General features: G+C 51.4%; 1 protein-coding gene across 44 annotated transcripts in view; it reads left to right on the top strand.

Moving 5' to 3' along the window:
- ACOT11 (acyl-CoA thioesterase 11) overlaps positions 1-24,008 on the top strand; it is a 50,348-nt gene that overhangs the window by 15,952 nt on the left and 10,388 nt on the right. For 24 of the 44 annotated variants that reach the window (XM_081489110.1, XM_081489090.1, XM_081489089.1 and 21 more), the window contains 6 exons: positions 14,321-14,525; positions 15,475-15,544; positions 19,766-19,826; positions 20,829-20,927; positions 21,740-21,875; positions 23,599-23,755. In XM_081489110.1, the coding sequence (XP_081345236.1) occupies positions 14,321-14,525; positions 15,475-15,544; positions 19,766-19,826; positions 20,829-20,927; positions 21,740-21,875; positions 23,599-23,755 (728 nt within the window). Of the gene's footprint in view, positions 1-5,738; positions 5,823-13,215; positions 13,281-13,788; positions 13,866-14,320; positions 15,316-15,474; positions 15,545-19,765; positions 19,827-20,828; positions 20,928-21,739; positions 21,876-22,020; positions 22,147-23,598; positions 23,756-24,008 lie in introns of those variants that run through there. The other 20 variants (XM_081489080.1, XM_081489079.1, XM_081489108.1 and 17 more) reach the window with 7 other exon arrangements.

Below are 24,008 nucleotides of genomic sequence, written 5' to 3'. Positions count from 1 at the left end.
GCTCCAGGGGATCTTCCTGACTCAGGGACCGAATCTGCATCTCTTGTGTCTCCTGCATTGGCGGCGGATTCTTTACCACTGAGCCACCTGGGAAGCCCAAGCACACATGTATCTTAGAGCAAAGTGACAGCAACAGAAAAACTTAACTGCAGGTTGATAGCATGACTCTTATTCATTTTCATCTGTTTGGTTTTCTATCTAAAAGTTACAACCTTTCAGGTGGCCATGTGTGACCAAGTGTGTCTTCATTCAAGTCCTTTAACCAAATGTCGAACAGAGCACACAAATGTGGGAGATGGCTCCCAGGTTCGATTTAACTCATGTCTACTGAACACTCACAATATTCTGGGTCTGTGCGAATGCAAAAATATGTCTATTCCTGTCCTGGTGAACTCTTCCCTTGTGCCTGGAATGTCTTGCTCTAGTGATCACTGCCTTCTATTCCAAGAAACCATTTCCTTAGTGAGGTATCTTCAGGCTTTCAGGGGCCTGGGAGATGAGAATTTGTTGAGTCTGGTTAAACAGTGAGTGGTCATCTGGGGGAGGCCCCCATGGAGTGCCACAGACGCCATCCTGTTCAACATCTTGATCCACGGCTGAAATGAAGCCCTGATGGTAGACAGATGGGGTGTTTATTTGACTGTCCTGGGGTGGGGCTGAAAGGCCCATCTGATCCCCACCATTGCCGGGAGCTTCCTGTAGCTCTCCTCTCCACCTGAAGCCTGGGTCCTTGCCCTGAAGCTTTCTGTGGGCTCTGCCAAGGCTGCCTGGCCAGTTATAGTGGGCATCTCTTACCCCAGGGACCAGTGCAGGCCCTTCGGTTAGGATGATTTCCTGTGTCCTTCGACAATGCCTCTATACTTTTAGATTCTTTTCCATTGTAGGTTAGTACAAGATATTGAATATAGTTCCCTGTGCTATACAGTAAGTCCCTGTTGTTTATCCATTTTTCATATATTAATTGTTGCTGTTCAGTCCCTAACTTGTGTCTGACTCTTTGTAACCCCATGGACTGCAGCACGCCAGGCTTCCCTGTCCTTCACTATCTCCCAGAGTTTGCTCAAACTCATGTCCATTGAATTGGTGATGCCATCCAACTAGCTCATCCTCTGTTATTTCCTTCTCCTTTTGCTTTCAATCTTTCCCAGCCTTAGGGTCTTTTCCAATGAGTCGGCTCTTCACACCAGATGGCCAAAGGACTGGAGCTTCAGCTTCAGCATCAGTCCTTCCAATGAATATTCAGGGTTGATTTCCTTTAGGATTGACTGGTTTGATCTCCTTGCTGTCCAAGGGACTCTATTAATATTAGTGTATATTTGTTCATCCCAAATTTCTAATTTACCCTCCTCCCCAGCCCTTTCCCCTTTGATAACCGTAAGTTTGTTTTCTATGCTGCTAAGTCACTTCAGTCGTGTCTGACTCTGTGCGACCCCATAGACGGCAGCCCACCAGGCTCCGCCGTCCCTGGGTTTCTCCAGGCAATAACACTGGAGTGGGTTGCCATTTCCTTCTCCAGTGCATGAAGGGGAGAAGTGAAAGTGAAGTCACTCAGTCGTATCCGACTCTTAGCGACCCCATGGGCTGTAGCCTACCAGGCTCCTCCGTCCATGGGATTTTCCAAGCAAGAGTATTGTAGTGGGATGCCATTGCCTTCTCCTTGTTTTCTATGACTATGGGTCTATTTCTGTTTTGTATGGAATCTAAAAAAATGATACAAATGCCTTGACTTTTTAACAATATGGAGAGCTGGTACTTTTTAAGCACCTCTTCAGGTCAGACCCTGACCCAAGCATTTTGTGTATAATCTCATTGAATCCTCACTATGATATTATTATTCCCATTTTACAGATGTGCAAAGTAAGGTTTAGAGTGGTTTAATTAATTATCCAGGGAAACAGAGGCTGGCCCAGGATTCCAGCACAGTCTGTTTCCCTCTTGCCAGCCCCCTGTGCCTTTCTGTTTTTCCTTTTTCTCTCTCTGTCCTGATCATCCCTCTTCAACAAGCCTTTCTTGTGAGCTCAGATTCCTCTGAGACAGTTCAGGGCACTTGGGGGTGGGAGTGAGACTAGGCCAAGAATGATAAGGCCATCATATAGCCAAAGAGCTTGAGGCTGAGGAAGGCCCTGGAACATGGTAAGTGCCCAGCAGAGAACCACTGGGGCATCTGCTTCAGCTCAGCAGACCCACCAGGGAGCAGGCCAGGCCCAGTTCTCAGTCCCACCCTTCCACCTCCAGACTTGGGGCCTTAGAAGCAGCCCCTGGAGGGTTGGTGTCCTCTTGGTAGACCTCCTTCTGCGACCCATTCCTCTCACAGAATAAGGAAATGTGTTCTGTGGATGACGTCACACCTATTATCGCCACTCTGCTCTGCTTGGGACTGATTTCTTGGACACTCTGGGGGAAAGAAGTCAGAGTATGAGGGGAGGGGCAGGAGATCTAGTGACCAGAGACCGGCTGGGCCTCAGGGGAACTATGGGGACCCAAGCAGGGGACTGGGCCTGTCAGTGCTGCCTGGGGCTGGGACAGGGGCCCCATCTGCTGGGGCGGCAGACACTGTCCCTCAGCGGAGGGGACTGCAGGAGCCAGAGCAGCAACTGGGGCCTTCAAGGGGCCATGGGGCTCTTAGCTTCCTGGGGCAGGAAGTCCCGGCTGTGGCCAGAATCCCACAGGGCTGAGAGCAGCTCAGGCTTGAGGAATGTGAGCAGTGGGGGAGGTTGGGCGGGGGGCCCCTTTCCTGCCTTCCTCACTTCTCTCTCTGGGGTGTGTGTGTGTGTCTCCTACTTGCCCTGTTCCCTGCCAGCATCCACTCTTTGACCTTATGTTTTTTCTATTTCCTCTCTTTCTTTCCCTTCTTTCCCTCTTTCTCTTTGTAACCCATCTTTCCTCCCCTCCATCCCTCTTCTCCTTCTCTCTCCCTCCCCACTTTGCCCTTCTGGAGAGGACTTGTGGTTCCTGTAACTGGTGTTTCCAGCTCCAAGGTAAACGGGCTTGTTTGCAGGATGGCTGGACCTGGCCCATCGCCTGGCTACCTGTTGCCATGGTGACTTGGAGGTGGTGTCAGGCAGGAGTCTTGGCTGTCTAGCCGGGGGAAAATGAAGGGTTCTGATGAAGGAGAGAGACTGGCCCTGCTCTTCACCAATCCTGAAGGGCCCACCCCACTTCCAGGGGCTCCCATGGAGGGGTATTGCCTGTGAATGTGGGTTCCAAGCTGGGTGCTATTGGAGAGGGTTGCCTGAGAGGCCACAAAGTGGGGACCAGTCACACTTGGGGTCAGACTGCCTGTGTGCAGACCCCTCCTGCCCCTTTCTGGGGTCTGCTGAAGGTAGTGGGTTGAAGGTGGCAGACAGCTCAAGGAAGAAAGCTGAAGGGAGGCAGCTGTCAGTTGGGGAGGGGTACATAGAAGAACTCTGACAGGCAGACCTGCTGTCAGGCAGAAGGGGATGTAGACACAGGGGAAGGGTCTACATCAACAGGGAGTGAGCCTTCTGTCTCAGAGAGCAAGCAAGCTCATGTTGGGCAGTCACTGGGCAGAGTGGTGGTGGTGGTGGTGGTAACTGAGATGTCTGCGTCTGAGAGGGGCATATATAGCCGTCCATGAGGTTTTCTCCTACGCCAAAGAGCTGAGGATTTACAAAGCAGTTTTTGGCTGACAGAGAGCTTGCAGTTTCCACTCTGGAGGTAGCCACCTCTCTCTCTCACAGGCTGCTGACTTTGAGCATCTAGTAGGACAAGTGCCTGCATGCTGGACTATGCTGGGAGGAGGTCATGATACCATCACTGTTTCCTGCAGAGGGTGTGAGGGTCCATGGGGAGGAAGCGTCCCTGAGGATCCCGCCTGGTGGATGTGGGTGAGAAAGGGCCTGAATGCCTGGGACACAGCAGTAAACATTCTGCTGTGTCAGACAAGAGAGAGACTGTTACAGCAAAGCGCCCAGCCAGCCTTATCCCTTGAGTTAAACAGACTTGGGTCCAAGTCCCGACTCTGCGCTTTACTGGCTATAACGATTGTGTGTGTGTGTGCATGACACTTACGCTTTGTGAGCCTCTGTTTTTCCATCTGTAAGATAGGAATAATAACAACATTTAACTATTAGGGCTGTGTGGGGATTGAGAGAGAAGGCACAGAAAATGCCTAGCGCCCCACCTGCACATATCAAGTAATTAAACAAGGGAGCGTGATTGTTGTCAGTCTCCCCTGCATTCCTTTCAATTTTATAAACAAGAAAGTTGGGGCCAGAGAGATTTAAAAACTTGCCCACGTGCCATCCGTTGTTCTGCGAAATGCTGCAGGAGCAGTGCCCAAACAATGTAGAGAAGCACAACTGAGGATGTTGGCTGAGGCTAATTTGAATCCTGGCCCCACACAGCCAGTCCCTGTAGGTTCTGCCTGGTTGCCAGGCCCCTGCTACCCCTCCGTGTAGCAGCATTTCCCAAGTAGCCTCTGTCTTGCTCTGTGTGGGCTGTCCTGTCCCTATGGGCAGGCCCTACTCAGACTCAAGAAGTGCTGAAATGAAAGGAGGGCTGAGCCACCGAGGTTTACAAGGCACTTTCCATACGTTCCCTCCCATCGCCGCTTTTTGTTTCCCAGCAGTGATAACCCTGCTGGAGGAAGGACAAGTCTGGTCCTGCCCAACTGCTCCATCTTCTCCAGCCTCCCTCACACATGCACCACACTTCACAGCTAACTGGGTGCTTTAGTTTCGGGATCCCCTTTATTTGTTTTTAAAAACATTTATTTATTTGGCTCTGTCGGGTCTTAGTTGTGGTGCATAGTAGGCTCAGTATTTATGACATGGGGGTTTCGTTGTCCTGTGGCATTGTGGGATCTTAGTTCCCCAAACTAGGATCGAATTCGTGTCCTCTGCATTGGAAGGTGGATTCTTGACCACTGGACCACCAGGGAAGTCCCTGGCATCTCCTTTAACCCTTACTAGTCTTGGATGAAGATGGGGTGGGGATTGTCCTCTACTTCTCATTAATTTACCTAAAGTCTGCTGGAGTTCAGGCCCTTTTGCCTAAGACATTGGGCAGACAGCCCATGGGCCTCAATTTCCCCATCCATACCAGCAGGCAGTCATTATCTATCTCCAAACCCTTTTCACTCTTGGTGCAGAGGCAAGGGTTGCCCTGTAGATAGAGGCAGGGGGCCTCACTTAATCCCTGCTGTGTTGTTCAGTGCTGGGCGACCTTGGATTTGGGACTTCTCTGGATCGCCTGTGTACCTTGCCAGTGACGACACCTCAAACGTTTCCTGTGAATTGGATGAGATAGGAGTGGCCAAGCATTCAGGAAATGCCCTCCCTGCCCTCTCTGGCCCCTGGCTGACTCCTTAATGGGGCAGGAGGAATTCTCCAGGTGACTCAGGTGTCAGATTTCAGACAAGCTAATTTTACCTTTGGGGGTGGAGGCAGACAGGTGATGTTCCGACTGTTCTAGGATGGGGTGAGAGGTCAGCGCTTCTAGTGGGGAACTTCTCTTGACTTCATGGCCTATATTCTCTCTGCCACATGGGGTGACACTGAGAATTGGAGACCCTCTGAACAAACTCATTCATTTGGTCCACAGTGAGCCAGGCTCTGTGCTGGGCCCCGTGGACACCAGGAATAAAGAGGGCTCCTGCCGATGGATCTTTGTGTCCAGTGTCCACCAAATACTCCAAATACTGTTTAATAACAGTTAAATGAATGTTGTCACAATGGAGAGCATTACAGAGTGGAGGTTCCCGGGGCCAGGAACCTGAGGATAGAGGGAGAGATAATGGAGCTGAGGGACTGGTAGTTATTATGGAGGTGGAGAGGAGAGGATGAGTGCTCCAGACAGGGGTAAGCAGCGGCCCGAGGGGTATGTGGAACTGAGAGACAGTCAGTTGTCTGGGGGTACGTGGTGTGAGCAAGACTGGGGGTGTGGCTGGAGGGCCTTGTGGGTCTTGTCAAGGAAGTCCTTTGTTGTCCAGTCGCTCAGTCATGTCCACCTCTGTGACCCCATGGACTGCAGTACACCGGGCTTCCCTGTCCTTCACCAACTCCCGGAGCTTGCTCAAACTCATGTCCATTGAATTGGTGATGCCATCCAACCATCTTGTCATCTGTGGTCCCCTTCTCCTCTTGCCTTCTATCTTTCCCAGCATCAGGGTCTTTTCCAATGAGTTGGCTGTTTGCATCAGGTGGCCAAAGTATTGAGTCTTGTCAAGGAGGTCCTCCCATAAGAGAAACAATTTCATGGTTTGAAAAGAGTTCTTGGAGACTCTCTAGTTAAATGCTCCATTTGACAGATGAGGAAACTGAGGCACAGAGAGGCAAAATAACCTATCCAAGTTCTCTTGAGGATGATAAGCTGATGGATATAAGTTCCACTTATATTCAGTTTTGTAGGAAGGCACTAAACTGGAAATGCCTCATGAAGCTCTACCTCCAAAAGAGGTGGGCTTAGCTCACAATTTCAATTATACCCGCTACCCCACTTCCTTTCTTGTCAGATTTAGGGTCAGGGGCAGGATGAACAGGTTGAAGGCCCTCCCATCCCCCTCTGTCCTCACTGGGAGAGCACAAAAGCTGACCAGCCTGCCCTAGGCTGTGGCCTCTGGGCAGGGACTCAGGATACTGGCCTCTTTTCTCTCCTTGGTCACTGACTAGCTGTGTGACATGGGTTAGTTTGCCTCCCCTCTCTTGAGTTTCAGATGGAATAATCTCTTCATCTCCAAGGCCTGTGGAGATATAAGTGTGGGCTTTGGCTGGTAGGTGTGGGATTGCCTTTTTATTTTTATTTTTTTGCCACACAACACAGCTTACAGGATCTCAGTTCCCCCCACCAGGGACTGAACCCAAGTAACAGCAGTGAAAGCCTAGAATCCTAACACTAGGCCACCAGGGAACTGCCCTGGAATTGTAAAATAAAATTTTTTATTTTATTTTGCTTTTTTGCTATACAGCATGCAGGATCTTAGTTCCCTCACCAGGGATCAAACCTGCGTCCCCTGCAGTGAAAGCATGGATTCTTAATCACTGGATCCCCAGGGAAGTCCCATCTTCAGGGATTGACTAATTCTGTCTGTCACTTCTCAGGTGCTCAGAAGCAATACACTGGCTCTCACAGCCTTGGTTTGTTCATAGTAAAATGGGTAGAATAACAGTGTGTTGTAGGATATATATGAGAATTACTGAAAGAATACATGTGAAAGCTTCTAGCATACAACTTGGTACATAGTGGATGTTCAATAAGTGCTAACCAAATGAATGGCATCTAGGAGATTCTTAGCAATAAATAATGGTTTAATTCTCTACTTTCCTCACCCCCAAATCTTGAAAAATGTCAATTGCCGATACACCCTGTGCTGCTACTGCTGCTAAGTCGCGCACTCTAGCTAGAAGTAAAATGAGGATGTGTGTATAGGGCACTGGAGACCATTATTTATCTTCTAGAATGAAGGTGTCATCTGATGATGTATGGCCATCAGAAGCCTGTGGAACACTGATGTCCTCCCAGCCCTCATGCTGGCTTCACAGACAAGTGTACCCACTTTTCTCATCTCAAGAGTTTGGTACCCACTACTACCATTTTTACCCTTGTCTACTGGGAATCTCAAGGCCAAATGAAATTCTTTATGGCAGCATCTTCGTGCAACTGGTTTCCTCATGTGGCTTCCCTAGTGGGTCAGAGGGTAAAGAATCAGCCTGCAATGCAGAAGACCCGGGTTCGATCCCTGGGTCAGGGAGATCCCTTGGAGAAGGAAATGGCAACCCACTACAGTATTCTTGCCTGGAGAATCCCATGGACAGAGGAGCCTGGCACTCTGCAGTCCATGGGGTTGCAGAGTCGAACACGACGGAAGTGACTTAGCACAGCACACGCATTCCTAACGTAATCGCTCCTCCCTTATTTGGCTCCTTAGCCCTGTTTACATTTTGGGCCTCTGTACATACTCGTGTATGCGTGTGCAGGCTGCCTCAGAGCCTTTTGGAGGAAGAAGACAGGGAATAGGATTGAAGGGGTGTTTAGGAGGTTGACAGATGCTTCTGTGTTGCTGGTGGGAAAACTGCTGGGAGGCGACTGGTGGCTCTGAGAGCCTGGAGCCACCTTTGTGGGGACAGGGAACCAACTTGGGCAGCTCCCTCACACTCTAGGAGGGCCTGGCTCTCCTGAGGCCTGGCTGGCAGTGGGCCAAGGTGCTTCTCCACCCCCCCCCCGCCCGGGCCCGCTTTCCAGTCCCCACCCCTTGGAGAGAGGCCTGGGAGGGAGAGTGGGAGGAGCAGGGCCATGTGGGGTCTCCTGCCCGGCAGTTGAATCCCTGCTACTCTATCACTGGTTCTTTGAATTCTCACAGAACCTCTCAAACTGGTTACCAGTCTTGCCTCCTCATGGGGTTGCCACGAGGTTCTGGTGAACTCATGCGTGACAAAGTACTATGTAAACAGTCTGATCTGAACTCTGTTTAGGAGTCTCCCAGCTATATTTTGGTAGGAAGCACAAACTCAGCTTTATAATGCTAACCTCAGTGCTCAGTAAATGTTAGCCACGTGGCAGGTGCATACTAGGAGCTGTGAACACTTGATCTTCTTTAATTTCATCCCCATGATGACCCTGGATGTAGGTATTTTGATCCCATTTCTTGCAGTTAAGGAAACTGAGGCCCACAGAGGTAGGCTGAGCAGCCTGCCTGAAGTCACCTGAGTTAGTTGACTTGAGTCCAGGCCAGGCTGATCTCCAGGGGCTGTGCACAGCCCTGTGTCATGGTGAGTGAGCTGAGAGATTACCCAGGCCAGCTCCTCCCCTCCAGGGCTGGTGGGCCTGCCTTCTCTGTTCAGGCCTGCTCTTTGAGGTGGTTCTTTGGTTTATTTACATTTTTGGCTGGGTTGGGTCTTCTTTGTGGCACATGGGCTTTTTCTCTAGTTATGGTGCCTGTGAGCTGCTCTTGTGGAGCATGGGCTCCTAGTTGTGAGATGTGGGGGTTAGTGACATGTGAAACCTTAGTTCCTTGGCCAGGGATTGAACCTCTGCCCCCTGCATTGGGAATGCAGTCTTAACCACTGGATTGGCAGGGAAGTCCCTGAGATGTTCTCCACATTTCCTGCAGATCACTGTCCCAGGGCACACCCTTCTCCAGGGGTCTTCTTTGGTTTCTGGGGACTCTTTGCCCCACCCCCCCACTCCACCTCTGTCTCCACCCACACAGGTACCTAGTACTTTCCCACCTGTTTCCCTTTGCCCCAGCCACTCCTGTCACCAGAGCCCCTGCTGTTCCTGCTTTTGTTTTCTGCTGTTCTCCAGTCCTTCCCGTACCTCAGACTGTCCATGTCCTCAAGTCTCGGCTCCAAGCCTGTCCTTGTCGCCACTCTTTTCCTCTCCTGTAGGCATTAATTTGGCACCTGCTCTGTGCCAGGCCTGCGTCCATCCCTGTCCTGTGGGAATGCCTCTCTGCTGGGGCGGGTGGCTGTGAAAACAGTGACTGCACACCTTGGTCAGTGCTGTGATGGAGACAGTGAGGCTGCGGGGGCTGGGGAGGTCCTAACTCTCCCTGGGGAGGAGCAGGCATGGGGAAGGGATGCTGAAGAGGGAGTAGGAGGAAGGACTCACTTGGCAGGTAGAACAGATAAAGGGGTCCTAGGCAGAGGTAGTGAGAGTGTGCTCCCAAGTGTGGTCTGGAGCTGGGAGAGCAGCTGCGGGGGCAGTGGCAGGAGCTACAGAGTAGGCCCTTGATCCTAAGAGCCATAGGGAGCCATTGAGAAATCTTGAGCAGGAGAGGTGCCTTCTCAGGCTTGCTTTTTAGAAAAGTCTGTATGGCCCTACGGGTCAGAACATGGTCCCAGTTGTGCGGACTGGGTCTAGCTTCCCCGGAAGGCAGGATGCAGTAGGTTGTGGTTGTTAAGTTGGTGGATTTGGGGTTTGGAAAGACCCCTTCAGTGTTGTGTAGAGGCCTGGAAGAGGTGGAGAGACTGGAAGCCTGTAAACTGGCTATGGAGACAACCCAGTGAGTGAGCAGTGCAGGGGCCTGAGCTCATCAGAGTGTGGGGGGCTGAGGCGTGGGGGTGGGGGTAGACCAAGAGTTTAAGGAGGTTGGATCCCTGGAACTTGTGTACTTGGGGGACGGAGGAAGTCCAGGTTAAATCTGTTGTGCGGGCCAGTTGTCCAGTTGCCCAGAAGGAGCCCTGTGGCCTTTACTTTAGCCTTTCCCCCAGTGTCCCCAGCCGTGAAAGGGTTGGACAAGGTGGCCTTTCTTGCTCTGACCCAGCTGGTCTGTCACATGACTCTGGCTGAGAGAAGGGACACAGAGCCCACAGTGTAGCTGGCTGGGGCCTCGTCTGGGATTACTCAATCTGGCCAGGACTGTTGCGGCTGGGCGCCAGTGACTGGCATGGCTGCTGTCTGAGAGCGCACGTCTTTGACCCTTAGGTGCCCTGCCCACCTTCATGCAGGCTCTGTCCTCCCTGTCAGCTGTCCTGGCTCAGCCTGCCTGGCTGCCCCAGGCCCCGATTCTGTCCAGGGCCTCTGCTTTCCCCGTGACCGGCCCTGAGAGGAGTGGCTGGGCTCTGGGGCCTCATTGGCCGAACCCTGCCGGGTCCACACACGCCCCATCCTCCCTGGCTGGCTGCCTGCCCACCAAGGGATCGGGAGGCTGCCTGACCTGGCCTGCCCTGTTGTGGCAGACTGCCTTGGAGCCCCAGGAAGGAGTTGGAGTCTGTGAGGCTGTGCTGCTGGTGCTGCTTTTCCCCTCGGCCCATGCTCCAGGGGCTCAGCACTCCTCTCTTTGAGGGAGGTGGGGCCCCAGCACAGTGGGGCTTGTTCCTCTGCCAGCCCCAAGGTGGGAGCTCTGCCCTTCTCAGAGCACAGTGTTCCTTCCTGACAAGTGACAGAGCTCCTTAGCTTCCTTGTTAGAAAGCTCAGCTGGCCACGCCAGAGCCCTGCAAGATTAGACCCCAGAATCCTGGAACCAGGGCTGAGGTACCTTGGAGACTGGCAGTCTCCCCTGGCCCCTACCTGGCAAGTGACAGGTGAGACTCAGAGGAGAGGGGACTTGCTCAGGATCACATAGCGCTCCGAGGGGCAGGGCTAGGATTTGAACTCAAGTCTGCCTTTAGACATCCCTTTATAAATCTTTGATGCAGTCCTACTGGGTGCCAGGTACTTCTAAGCATGAGAACTAGAGTAGGAGCTTCTCAAAGGACTGGCCCAATTTTTCTTATAAGCTCAGTGTTTGAGAGGGTCCAATACAGAGGGAGGGGCTTCTCTGGTAGTTCAGCTGGTAAAGAATCCGCCTGCAATGCAGGAGACTTTCCGGTTTGATTCCTGGGTCTGGAAGATCCCCTGGAGAAGGGAAAGGCTACCCACTCCAGTATTCTGGTCTGAAGAATTCCATGGACTATGTAGTCCATGGGGTTGCAAAGACTCAGACATGACTGAGCGACTTTCACTTAATACAGAGGAGGTGCTTGGAGAATGAATGAGTGAGCAAATGAATGAATAGAATGACAAGGCAAAGATCCTGCCTCCAGGCATGTAGACGTCAATGGGTGGGACTTCTGTTTCACAGAACAGGAAATAGGAGGCTGGTAGGAGTGGGGATGACAGAGGATGAGATGGTTGGATGGCATCACCAACTCAATAAACATGAGTTTGAGTAAGCTCTGGGAGTTGGTGATGGACAGGGAAGCCTGGTGTGCTGCAGTCCATGGGGTTGCAGAGTTGTACACGACTGAGCGACTGAACTGAACTGAGAAGTGGGGATTGGCTAGGTGGGAAGCAGAGAGGATTAGAACTCAGGTGTCTTGACTGCTGGTCTGCGGCTTTTGTGCCATCCTCACTTTCTCATCTGTAAAATGGGGTAAATGGTCTTCACCCTCTGCCTGCCTCATGACGATTCAGTGAGGCAGTGGGTGAGAGTAGGCTTGAACAGCAGAGACATTGTGTTGGGCTGGGGGGTCTTCCCTGTGTGCACATCTGGAACTGCCCAGAAACTCCACATACTCTGCTTTTTTTCTTCCCCTGTACTCTCTGCATCTTGCTTCCACCTTGCTTTCTCCAGGACTTCTTTCTGGAATGTTTGTCCCAGAACTCCTAGCTGTGGGAGGGGCTTGGGAAGAGTGTGGATAAACACAGTCTGCCTGCCTCCTCCCTCTACCGTCTCCCACACCTAGAAAGTCAGCCACCCACATCCACATCCAGGCAGCCCCCAGCACATAACGGGCTGGAAATGCCTTGACAGTGGTTACCATGGTGATGGCTCCTGCTGCTTTGACCGCAGTGGTCTGGAAGCTGCTTGCAACAGCCTAGCAGCCTAGTGCCCGCAGGTCCCCACCCAGGCTGCAAGCTCCCAGGGCAGCTGCCCTCTTCTCTCTCATTTTGGTCCCCAGCACTGCACTTGGTATCCAGGGGCCCTTGGCAAGGAGCTGCCTCTCCAAGGAACCCACAAGCTTTTCTGGGTCAGACTGGCTTGGTTCAAATCCCAGGGCTACCTCTTAAGGTCAGTGACCTTAAGCAAGTCACCTTGGTGTGTTTTGAATTTATTGAATTAGCTATGGAATCCTTGTGAGGGGAGCTATCCAAAGAGTATAGTCCCCCAGAATGAGACCCATCCTTTCCCTGAGCCATCACTGCCCCCATCCTGTAGCAGTAGCAGAGTCAACATAGGTCATAGCACTTTTTGCTGCTGAATCCACATCCAGGGCCCTGGAGACCCTGCAGGCAGTGTAGTGCGGTGAGTAGGACCTCAGTCTCAGTGGCTAGACTTCTGGGGTCACAGCTGGGCTTGGCACTTACTTGAGCTTCAGTTTCCTAATTTTTAAAATGAATATAATAATGTACCTCTTTCAGAGGTTTGTTGTATGGATAAAATTTGAATTAGGACTTGTAAAGTGCTTAGAAGAGTATCTGATACTTTATAAGCACTTTATAAATGTTAGCAGGGACTTATCACCACAACTGGCAATGGCCATGAAAATTGGAGGGCTTCCCATTTGGCGCTAGTGATAAAGAACCCTCTTGCCAAAGCAGGAGATGTAAGAGTTGCAGGTTTGATTCCTGGGTTGGGAATATCCCCTGGAGGAGGGCATGGCAATCTACTCCAGTATTCTTGCCTGGAGAATCCCATGGACAGAGGAGCCTGGTGGGCTACAGTCCATAGGGTCGCAAGGAGTTGAATACGACTGAAGCAACTTAGCACGCATGCATGCATGAAAATTGGAACCCCTGTACATATCCCTACTTGTCATTTTTCTCACACAGGCAGGTGTCCCCAGCTCTGTTCACAGCATGATGAGGGAAAGCTGGCCAGAGAGACAGGATGGCAGGTCAGCTCCCCATCCTCATCCCACCCCATTCAGGGGACTGCCAGGCATGCCTACCTCTGTTGCCTGGCAAGGGAGACTCCCAAGCTGGACCCTGGGCAGAGACTCCTCCTCTTATTCATGAGTTCTAGGATTTTCTCTGCTGGTTCTCCAGCTGGCAGCTGTGCCAGCCCTGGTCTGGATCAGACAGCTGGTCAGTGACTGCCTGGAGCCCTCCCTGTCAGTAGAGCCAAGTGTTGATGATGGATGAGCACCAGCCGAGGTGCTGCTTCCGATGTCATCTGAAACATGAAGAGCCCGAGGAAAGGGTCCTTATGGGATGAAATAGGAGCAAATCCCTGGGCTTGACTACTGTGGGCTCACTGTGCTGTGCTGTGCTTAGTTGCTCAGTTGTGTCAGACTCTTTGTGACCCCATGGACTGTAGCCCGCCAGGCTCCTCTGTCCTTGGGGATTCTCCAGACAAAAATACTGTTGCCCATGCTCTCCTTCCCGGGGATCTTTCCAACCCAGGGATTGAACCCAGGTCTCCGGTATTGCAGGCGGATTCTTTACCATCTGGGCCACCAGGGAAGCCCAAGAACACTGGAGTGAGTAGCCTATCCCTTCTCCAGGGGATCTTCCCAACCCAAGAATCAAACTGGGGTCTCCTGCATTGCAGGTGGATTTTTTACCAGCTGAGTTACCAGGGAAGCCCATAGGGCTTACTAGGCCTCCCTGAATAGAGACGGGAAATCTTACCAGAACGAAGGTGAATCTGAGGCAAAACTTGAAAAAGCCGGCCTACGGTTGAATTAATACTCTGCTCCATCCCTTTCTCCCCACCCCCTCCCTCAGGTGCGAGGATATGTTAACATGGAATTTGTGGCCAAAAGGAAGCTGGGCATAGTAGGGCATTCAGAGAGCCCTTGGGGTCTGAGACCCTGGGCTGGAGGGTGCTGGCCACTCTTGGAGTTGGGTTCTTTTGGCACGTGGTCTTGGGGATCTCAGGGGCTGGCAGACCCGGAGACTCTGCTGTGAGCTGACTGTCCCACCTGCTCCCCAGGGCCTGGCCTCCGTGTTCTCCAACCGGACATCCCGGAAGTCGGCCTCACGCACTGACAGCGACAACATGGCAGACGGCGAGGGCTACCGGAACCCCACGGAGGTGCAGATGAGCCAGCTGGTGCTGCCCTGCCACACCAACCAGCGTGGCGACCTGAGTGTCGGGCAGCTGCTCAAGTGGATCGACGCCACCGCCTGCCTGTCCGGTGAGGCCGAACCGGCATGGCTGCCCTCCCAGCCCTGGCCACACATGCCAGGGGAGAGGCCGTCCCTGAGCGCCACCCTCTTCTCTCATCCCGGCCTTCACTCAGGCCGGTCCACCTGCCTGTGATGCCCTCTTCAAGTTCCACATGCTCAGCTTGGGGCCACCCTCTTGCCCGCAAACCCCCAGGGCTCTGAGTGCTGGTACTGGACACCAGGGTCCCTGGTCTGATGCAGCGTAGCATTAGACGTGGCTGCTCTGAGTCTGGCGGTCGCAAAACCCGTGGCATTGAGCATAGTTGAGTGGAGCTGGATGGAGCTCATTTTGTTGCCTTCGATGCCACAGTATTCTCCAGCCCACAGGAAGTTCACAGTCTAATGGGGGTGGGGGAGCAGACAGGAGACCTAACTGTCCCCCTGCACTGTCTGATAGGGGTTGGGAAAGGGAGATGGAACTGGGGCTCTAGGAGAACAGACTGGAGACGACCCTGACCCATCCCTGGAAGTAGAGAAGGAATTCTAGAAGGACTCAGGCCTGGGAGCAGAGTCCTCAGGATGAGAGTGACTCAGGCAAGCAGATAAAGATGGGTGAGGTTGCCTGGGTACTGGAGGAGGTCAGGAAGTGGAATAACCATGATGTGATCATTCATTTGATGGCTGCTTATTGAGTACTACGTGCCAGGCACTGCTCCAGGACTGGGCACAGCAGTGAACAAGACGGGTGAAATTCCTTGCCTTCGAGTGACTTGCGGTCTAGCAGAAGGGAGAGGCACTAGACAGACAAAACCCGGATAAGTAAGACAGGGTCAGGGTGTCATAATCACGGTGAGGAAAGTAAAGAAGGGTGGGGGTGCGGGCGAGGAGGCAGGCCTTAGCTAGGAGGGTCTGGTATTTGACCAGAGGCCTGGGCCACGGGGAGGCTGCTAACTGATGGCTTTCTTCTCCTGATGCCAGCGGAGAGGCATGCAGGGTGCCCCTGTGTCACAGCCTCCATGGATGACATCTATTTTGAGCACACCATTAGGTAAGCGGCCTCCTGCCTCTCTTTCTGGTCTCCCCATCACGAGCCCAGAGCACTTCCCCCATCTCCCGCCTTATCAGCCTGTGTGCTGCCTGGCACCTGCCTCAGCTGACTGAGGGCCTTTGCAGATGGACAGGGGGCAGCCTTTCTGGAACCATGACCCATCTGCAAGGTCTCTGGGACAGCAGTGGGCTAGGAGCTGTCCCTGTGGCCAGGTGCCGTGGGGTGGGCTCCCTCAGCCAGCTTTGGAGTTGGATGTTGCTCAAGCTGCAGTATGGGGTGCTGCTGTGTGACTTTGGGGAAGTCAGTCTCTTTCTCTGGTCCTCAATTTTCTTATCTTCAAAATGGAAGTTGTTGTTCAGTCACTAAGTTGTGTCCAACTCTTTGCAACCCCATGGACTGCAGAATACCAGGCTTCTCTGCCCTTCACTATCTCCTGGAGTTTGCTCAAACTCACTTCCATTGAGTTGGTGATGCCATCCAACTATCTCATCCTCTGTCACACACTTCTCCTGCCCTCAATCTTTCCCAGCATCAGGGTCTTTTCAAATGAGTCAGCTCTTCGCGTCAGGTGGCCAAATTATTGGAGTTTCAGCTTCAGCATCAATCTTTCCAATGAATATTCAGGGTTACTGGTTAGACTTAATCAGTGAATGCCTTTTGGGGCTTGGCTCTTCTCTGTGGGTCATTGGTCTTCAGACTGTAGGGAGGTCCCTAGACAAGGTGCCTTGGCAGAGCCTGAGCCAGAAGCTTGGACCATTCAGCCTCTGCTCACATACCTCCAGGAATGGGTAGCTCATTACCTACTAGTTTTGTTTGTTTGATGTCTATACTGGTTAGAAGGGTTTTCATTACACTATACTGAGCTTGGTCTTTGCACAGTTTTGCTAGGACCCAAGGAGCATGCCCTTAACCCAGGGTAGGCTGCAGGGGCTGCATGCAGTGCTATGGCCTCCAGGCCTGCTTCTGAACTATCAGTGCCTGGGACATCAAGTGCCAAGGACTTATCCAGGACTTCCTGGTGCCCCATGAGTCGTGGTTAAGGAAGAAATTTGGCCAGTCCCTGTACTTACTTATTCAGTCATTCATCACTATCTGTGCCTTTTCCGGACCAGGGCCCATGCTGGGTTTGGAGACCACAAAGTCAACTGGAACATAGTCTCTGTGCCCCAGGAGCTCCCAGTCTGCAGGGAGGCAGATATAGAAACATAATTTCAATTCAAAAGGGTAAATTCGAGGCAAATAATGATCTTTGACATATGGGTGCTTTGTAGTACTCATTTTTGAATATCTTATTTTAGAATAGTTTTTGATTTACAAAAACACTGTAGATGGTAGAGTTTCTATAACATCTTACACTCATATGGTACCTTTGTCACAGTTAATGAACCCATGTGCTGTGCTTAGTTGCTCAGTTGTGTTCAACTCTGTGTGACCCCATGGACTACAGTCCACCAGGCTCCTCTGTCCATGGGGATTCTCCAGGCAAGAATACTGGAGTGGGTTGCCATGCCAGCCTCTGGGGGATCTTCCCAACCCAGGGATCGAACCCAGGTCTGCTGCATTGCAGACAGATTCTTTACCAGCTGAACTACCAGGGAAGCCCTAATGAGCCCATACTGATGAGTTATTTGTAAGCCTTTTTAAAAACATGTAAACAATTTTTTACATGGAGTGTGGTTGATTTATAATGTTCTGTTAGTTTCAGGTGTACAGCATTGTAAAGCAATTATACTCCAGTTTAAAAAAAAGGGGGGGGGAAGGCCCTACTGTATACCACAAGGAACTATATTCAATATTTTATAATAACTGTAATGTCTTTTTACTATTGATAATTAATGTATTAAGTCCTCAGAAGAACACTATGAGATCCTGGCTATTAGTATCATCCTTTGACAGGTGAGGAAACTGAGGCACAGAGAAGTAAAGTAACTTGCTTAAGGTCTTACAGCTGGTGGACAACTCAGGATATACTACAAGCAAGGCAGTCTGGCCCCAGAGAGCTTGCTCTTAACCAATAGGCTCTGCGTGCATGCATGAAGAGTCGCTTCAGTTGTGTCCAACTCTTTGTGACCCTAAGGACTGTTGCCCACCTGGCTCCTCTGTCCATGGAATTGCCCAGGCAAGAATACTGGAGTGGGTTGCCATGCGCTTCTCCAGGGATCTTCCCAACTCAGGGATCAAACCTGTGTCTCCTGTGTCTTCTGCATTGCAGATGGATTCTTTTTCCACTGAGGCACCTGGGAAGTCCAACCAGTGGGCTACATTGCCTCTGTTTTTGAGGGTGGGTATAGAGGCACTATGTGGTGTTGAAGAAGACTCTTGAGAGTCCCTTGGATAGCAAGGAGATCCAACCAGTCCATCCTGAAGGAAATCAGTCCTGAATATTCACTGGAAGGACTGATGCTGAAGCTGAAATTCCAATATTTTGGACACCTGATGCGAAGAACTGACTCATTTGAAAAGACCCTGATGCTGGGAAAGATTGAAGGCAGGAGGAGCAGGGAACAATAGAGGATAAGATGGTTGGATGGCATCACCAACTCAATGGACATGAGTTTGAATAAACTCTGGGAGTTGGTGATGGACAAGGAGGCCTGGCGTGCTGTAGTCCATGGGGTTTCGAAGAATTGGACACGACTGAGTGACTGAACTGATAGAGGCACTGGAAAAGGAAGTGACAACCCACTCCAGTATTCTTGCCTGGAGAATTCCATGGATAAGGAGCCTGGTGGGCTACAGTTCATGGGGTCACAAAGAGTTGGACACGACTGAATGACTGAGCACAGCACATAGTGCCACAGAGGGTAGTCATGGGTGGCTTCCTGGAGGAGGTATTGGAGCTGGCTCCAGCACTGTATGTAGTGAGAATTTGTAGGCCAGTGGAGCTGTGTCTGGGTCAACTCTGAGTCTCTGCTGCCAAAACAGGATCTGACACCTGAGGAGCAATGATTGAGAAGGCTGGGGTGGGGCGTGTAGTAATGGATGGGCCTGCCATAAGACCCAGTAGAGTGGAGGTGAGTCTGGGCAGAGGAGGGTGTAGGTGTGAGGGCAAGCTGGAAAGGGCCTGGAGCATGGTTGGTGACCTGGAAAGTCCTGGCCACACCCGAGGAAAGCTGGGAAAGGTTTTTATGTTTGCTTGTTTTTGCTTTACCCATTTAAAAATGCCTCAAAATGCATCTCTAAGGAATAAGACGGAGAAGGCAATGGCACCCCACTCCAGTACTCTTGCCTGGAAAATCCCATGGACAGAGGAGCCTGGTAGGCTGCAGTCTATGGGGTCGCAAAGAGTTGGACACAACTGAGTGACCTCACTTTCACTTTTCACTTTCATGCATTGGAGAAGAATCCCAGGGACGGGGGAGCCTGGTGGGCTGCCGTCTATGGGGTTGCACATAATCGGACACATCTGAAGTGACTTAGCAGCAGCAGCAGCAGAGAGAAAGAGGAGAGGGGAGGAGGAGGAAGGGGAAGGGTCATATTTTAGCACTGCAAAAAATAGATTTTCTTTTTATTGGTGGGTCAGAGAAGTTCTTTTTCTAATATTTTATCATGAAAACTGTCAAAATTATAGAAAAGTTGAATAGTGCTGTGATCATTACTACTGAGAGTCAATAATTAACACTTTGCTAAATTTGCTTTATCTGTGTGTGGATAAATATGGGCATACCTCATTTTATTGCACTTTGCAGATATTGCATTTTTTACAACTTGAAGTTTTATAGCAACCCTGCATTGAGTAAATCTAGCAACCTCATTTTTCCAACAACATTGGCTCCTTTAGTGTCTCTGTGTCACATTTTAGTAATTCTTGCAATATTTTAAACTTTTTCATTATTATTATATTTTTTATGGTGATCTGTATTAGGAGGGTAAAACTTTGGGGGATACAAGAGGGTGGGGGTCGGGGAGCTTTCCTTAGGAGGGACTGTTGAGTTGAGGGCAAAGAGAATCTTGAGTGTTCATTGGACTAGGGGGAGCAGGGGAAAGGGGGAGATGAATGACATCATGCCACTTCTCTTGCCTCACCTTCCCTACCTATAAAATGGGACGCTAACACTGTCTTGCCAACTTGCTTTCATAGCATCACAGATGTGAATATGCTCTGTATGCCATAACGTTCTTTGGCCAGTTCCCCTCGGCAGAGGCCCCACAAGTATCTGAGGCCCCTGTTCTCTCCATCTGTCCCTCTGGATGGCTCATCTCTTGCTTTTCCCTCCTCAGTGTTGGACAAGTGGTGAATATCAAGGCCAAGGTGAACCGAGCCTTCAACTCCAGCATGGAGGTGAGCCAGTGGGTGGGCGGTTTCCACTTTCTCTTCGTTCTTAGCCCCCAGCCTGGGTGCATTTGTGTTCACACTCACCGCGCCCTGGCTGAGGATACAGAGTTCTGAAATAGCTGGCAAGTTTGGTAGGATCCTAGGGATCTAACTGTCCAATGGCTGTAACACAGAGGGGAAACTGAGGCCAGGGAGGGGAAGGGACGTGCCTCAGGTTGCCGAGTGATGTGGATTCCACTGTGGGCCTTGACCTCCAGCTTCCTGGGTCTTCATACCTAGTGTCAGACCCTTTGTTCAGCAGCCAGGTGAATGCAGGGAGGACAGCCACTGTGCTTAGCCCTGACGTCAGTGGGCTGAAGCAGTGAGAGTGCTAGATTTTGGTCCATTAGCTTACCTCCCACAGCCTCTGTCTTCACATCTGTAAAATGGGAACATGATTCCTATGCTGCAGGATTGTGGAAGGTTTCATGAGAGGACTCTTTGGTGATGCACAGGGCTCTGTGAGCTTTGGTGGAGGGCCTCTATTTCCCACTTATGGACGTCAGGCCCAGGCAACTTTACCCCGCTGGGCCAGTGGTTACTGAGGCACCACTGAGGGTTGAATAGCAGAGTCTTGACTGTAGCTCTGGACACCCCATAAGTGCTCAAGGTCCCCCTGTGGGCCCCCAAGCTGTCTGTCCTTCCAATTTAGCCAACACTTAAATTAACTTGCTTCAAGCCCTTTCATAACATAGTCTCATTTTGATCCTCTCAATAATCCTGTGAGGGCAGGTACAATCATTCCCATTTTACAGATGAGGAAACTGAGGCCCAGAGAAAGGAATTGACATGCCCAAGGTTCCCCAGAGAGCCAGGGCCAGAATCAGAACTTATCCCAGGTCTCTAGCCCCCCGGACTTGGTAGGTGATACAGAAATACCAGAGGCCAGGCCTGGTGACGCTTCCCATCTTAAGCTGTAGGATTCTAGTTCCTCCCTCCTCACTTGTCCACTTTGTTCTTCCTTTCCAGGTGGGCATCCAGGTGGCCTCTGAGGACTTGTGCTCTGAGAAGCAGTGGTGTGTGTGCAAGGCCTTAGCCACCTTTGTGGCCCGCAGGGAGCTCTCCAAGGTAGGTGGCTATACCTGACCACTCTATGCTGCCAGGCCACCTGGGTGCCTTTCCAGGGCGGTGATTCTGGGGGGTTGGTGGAGTGGTAGAGATGGGGACGCAGCAGAGAATCCATAGCTTCCAGAAGAAGGCCCGTCTCCCACTGTGGTTGAACCCCAAGTGCCTCCCTGCTCTGCTTTTCCCCTCCGCTTCCTGTACACCTCACTCCAGGATTCTCCAGGTCTTTCCATTGCCTTCCATGTCCTGCCTTGACATTCCTCATCCACAGTTCCTTTGCCCAAGAATGGGGTCGGGGGACACTGGAGGATGAAAGTGATGTATCAGTCAACATGGAGATGGAAGATGGGGACAAAGAGGGGACAAGACTTGTAACCATCCAGGAGCCCCAGGTGTGAGATGATTACTAGGGGGACAGTTGTTATTGTTGTTCCGTCACTAAGTCATGTCCAACTCTTTGTGACCCCATGGACCATAGCATGCCAGGCTCCCCTATCCTTCACTGTCTCCCGGAGTTTGCTCAAATTCATGTCCATTGAATCGATGATGCTATCTAACCATCTCATCCTCTGCTGTCCTCTTCTCCTCCTGCCCTCAATCTTTCCCAGCATCAGGGTCTTTTCCAGTGAGTTGGCTCTTTGCATCAGGCGGCCAAAGTATTGGAGCTTCAGCTTCAGCCTAAGTCCTTCCAATGAATATTCATGGTTGATTTCCTCTAGGATTGACTGGTATGATCTCCTTGCAATCCTAGCGACAGGCCCTCATGCTATTTCACAGAATTTGTCCTGAAACCCCCCACTTCACCCCCGCCACAGGTGAAGCTGAAGCCAACCATGCCTCGGACCGAAGAGGAGAAGACGGAGCACAGCGTGGCGGCTGAGCGCCGGCGCATGCGACTGGTCTACACAGACACCATTAAGGACCTCCTCGCCAACTGCGTCATTCAGGATGGTGCGCATCATGGGTGGGGAGGGCAGCTTGTGTCCTACATGCTCCCCTCTGTCTGGGGCTCCCACTGCGCAGAGAGAGGAAGGAAGTCTCCCTGGGATATCCACCCAATGATAGCCTCACGCCTGGATAACCCTCTTGCCTCAAGGTCCCTTAGGGGAAAAGGGAGCATTTGGACCTCTCACCCAGCCCCCAGGAGCTGTGAAGATGAAGCTGGGACACATGGAAAACACTTTGTCATCCACTAAATGCATTTGGGTCTCTAGGAGTCAAGGTATTTGGGAAGGTAGTATTGAGCTTGGCCTTGAGGACCCTAGGACTTAAAAAAAAAAGCATATATTGGGTTGGCCAAGAAGTTCATTTGGGTTTTTCTGTAAGATGTTCCCTCTTTTGGCCAACTCAGGAGACAGGTAGCAAGATAGGTAGATAGATTGAGATAGCTGTAGGAATAAAGATAGAGATAGAATAAAAAGCAAGACTCACTTCTACCCCAGAACCCAGGCCCCTCCAAAAAGGCAGCTACTGTTACTCATTTGGGGGCATCTTTCCAGAAGTATTCTCTGGCTATTTATGCATAAAAAACAAAGTGAAAGTGTTAGTCACTTAGTTGTGTCCGACTCTTTGCAACCCCATGGACTGTAGCCCACCAGGCTCCTCTGTCCATGAAATTCTTCAGGCAAGAATATTGGAGTGGGTAGCCATTCCCTTCTCCAGGGGATCTTCCTGACCCAGGGATCAAACCTGGGTCTCCTGCATTGCAGGTGGATTCTTTGCTGTCTGAGCCACCAGGGAAGCCATATTAATACATACTACCTGTTATTTTAACCCTCTCTTTTTACCCCATAGGGGAACGGTACCTACTGTCCTATATCTTGCTCCTTTCCCCTTAAAAGCATATCCTGCTGATTGTCCTGTACCAGCACACAAGATCTACTTTGGACTGGGAGGATTTTGACAGGTGGAGAGATGAAGCAAGGTTTTTCTGACAGAGGACACAGGCGGGGGGCAAAGGTCTAGAGGGGTGACCTTGGTTTTGTTCTCTGATCTCCAGAAAATGAGAATGCAAAGTCTTCCTTGAAACCTAAAGGAGGCAATTTTAGGACCCATCAAGGATAGTTCAGCCGCCCAGAGTGGAGAGAGAGCAGGCAGTAGTAGCGAACCCCAGCCAAGGCAGTGAGCTGTGCTCTAGATTCCATGTGCCCTACTTATGCGGGGCCTGGAAGCCATGGCAGGCCCATCTCTTCCTATAGTTGTCAAGGCCCCTGGCACTATCCATTCCACTGTGGATCCCTCCTGTTGTGACAGCCCTTCTACTCAAGAGTCAGTCTAGATGCCTTAACCTGGCGTCTGGGCCCATATCTGAGCCTTATGTTGTGCTGTCCCTTTACTTGTCCTCAGCTCCAGCTAAGCCAGGGTTTTGTTGCTCCCTATGACTGTCCTACCTGTCTGGTTTCCAGACCTTGGCTCAGGGCTTCAACTACTCTCCTCCCTGCCTGTGGCATCTCTGAGGAGCCCGCACACCAAGCGAAAGACCTCCTCTTTCACAGGCCTCGCCCGACGTGCTCTCTCCCCCTGGGAGATGGGAGATACACGGCACCTCCTTGGTGCTGAGTGAATAAGAGAAGCTGTGTGGAGTGGTGGTGGTGGTGGGGGTCCTGGGCTGCCCATGGCGGGGTCTTCCCTCGGGAATCTTCTCACCTCTCTCGCTCTATCCCTCCTTGGTCAGATCTGGAGAGCAGAGACTGTAGCCACATGGTGCCGGCCGAGAAGACCCGAGTGGAGAGTGTGGAGCTGGTCCTGCCCCCCCACGCCAATCACCAGGGCAATACTTTTGGGGGCCAGATCATGGCCTGGATGGAGAACGTGGCCACCATTGCAGCCAGGTGCCTCCTCTTCTTTCTTCCCCTCCTTCCCTTGGCCAGCTCCCTCTGGGGCAGAAACCCTGACTTGGTGCTGGCATCCAAGGCTTCAGAAGCTCAACTGTTTTTATAGGGTAAGCTGGGGCCTTCAGACCCAGGGAACCAGAGAGGAATGATTTTCTGTGAGCTCCCCAGGGGAAATGTCAAGCTCTCAGCTGGCATCAGGGCCTGCCTTTGCCCTGCCCACTCACTTCCTGGATTTTATACTCTTTGCATA

Source organism: Giraffa tippelskirchi, chromosome 5 (assembly GCF_054371585.1).
Source record: "Giraffa tippelskirchi isolate mGirTip1 chromosome 5, T2T-mGirTip1v1.2.pri, whole genome shotgun sequence".
Classification (NCBI taxonomy): Eukaryota; Metazoa; Chordata; class Mammalia; order Artiodactyla; family Giraffidae; genus Giraffa; species Giraffa tippelskirchi.
Note: the sequence above shows the minus strand (reverse complement) of the source record. Positions and strands in the feature narration are given on the sequence as shown.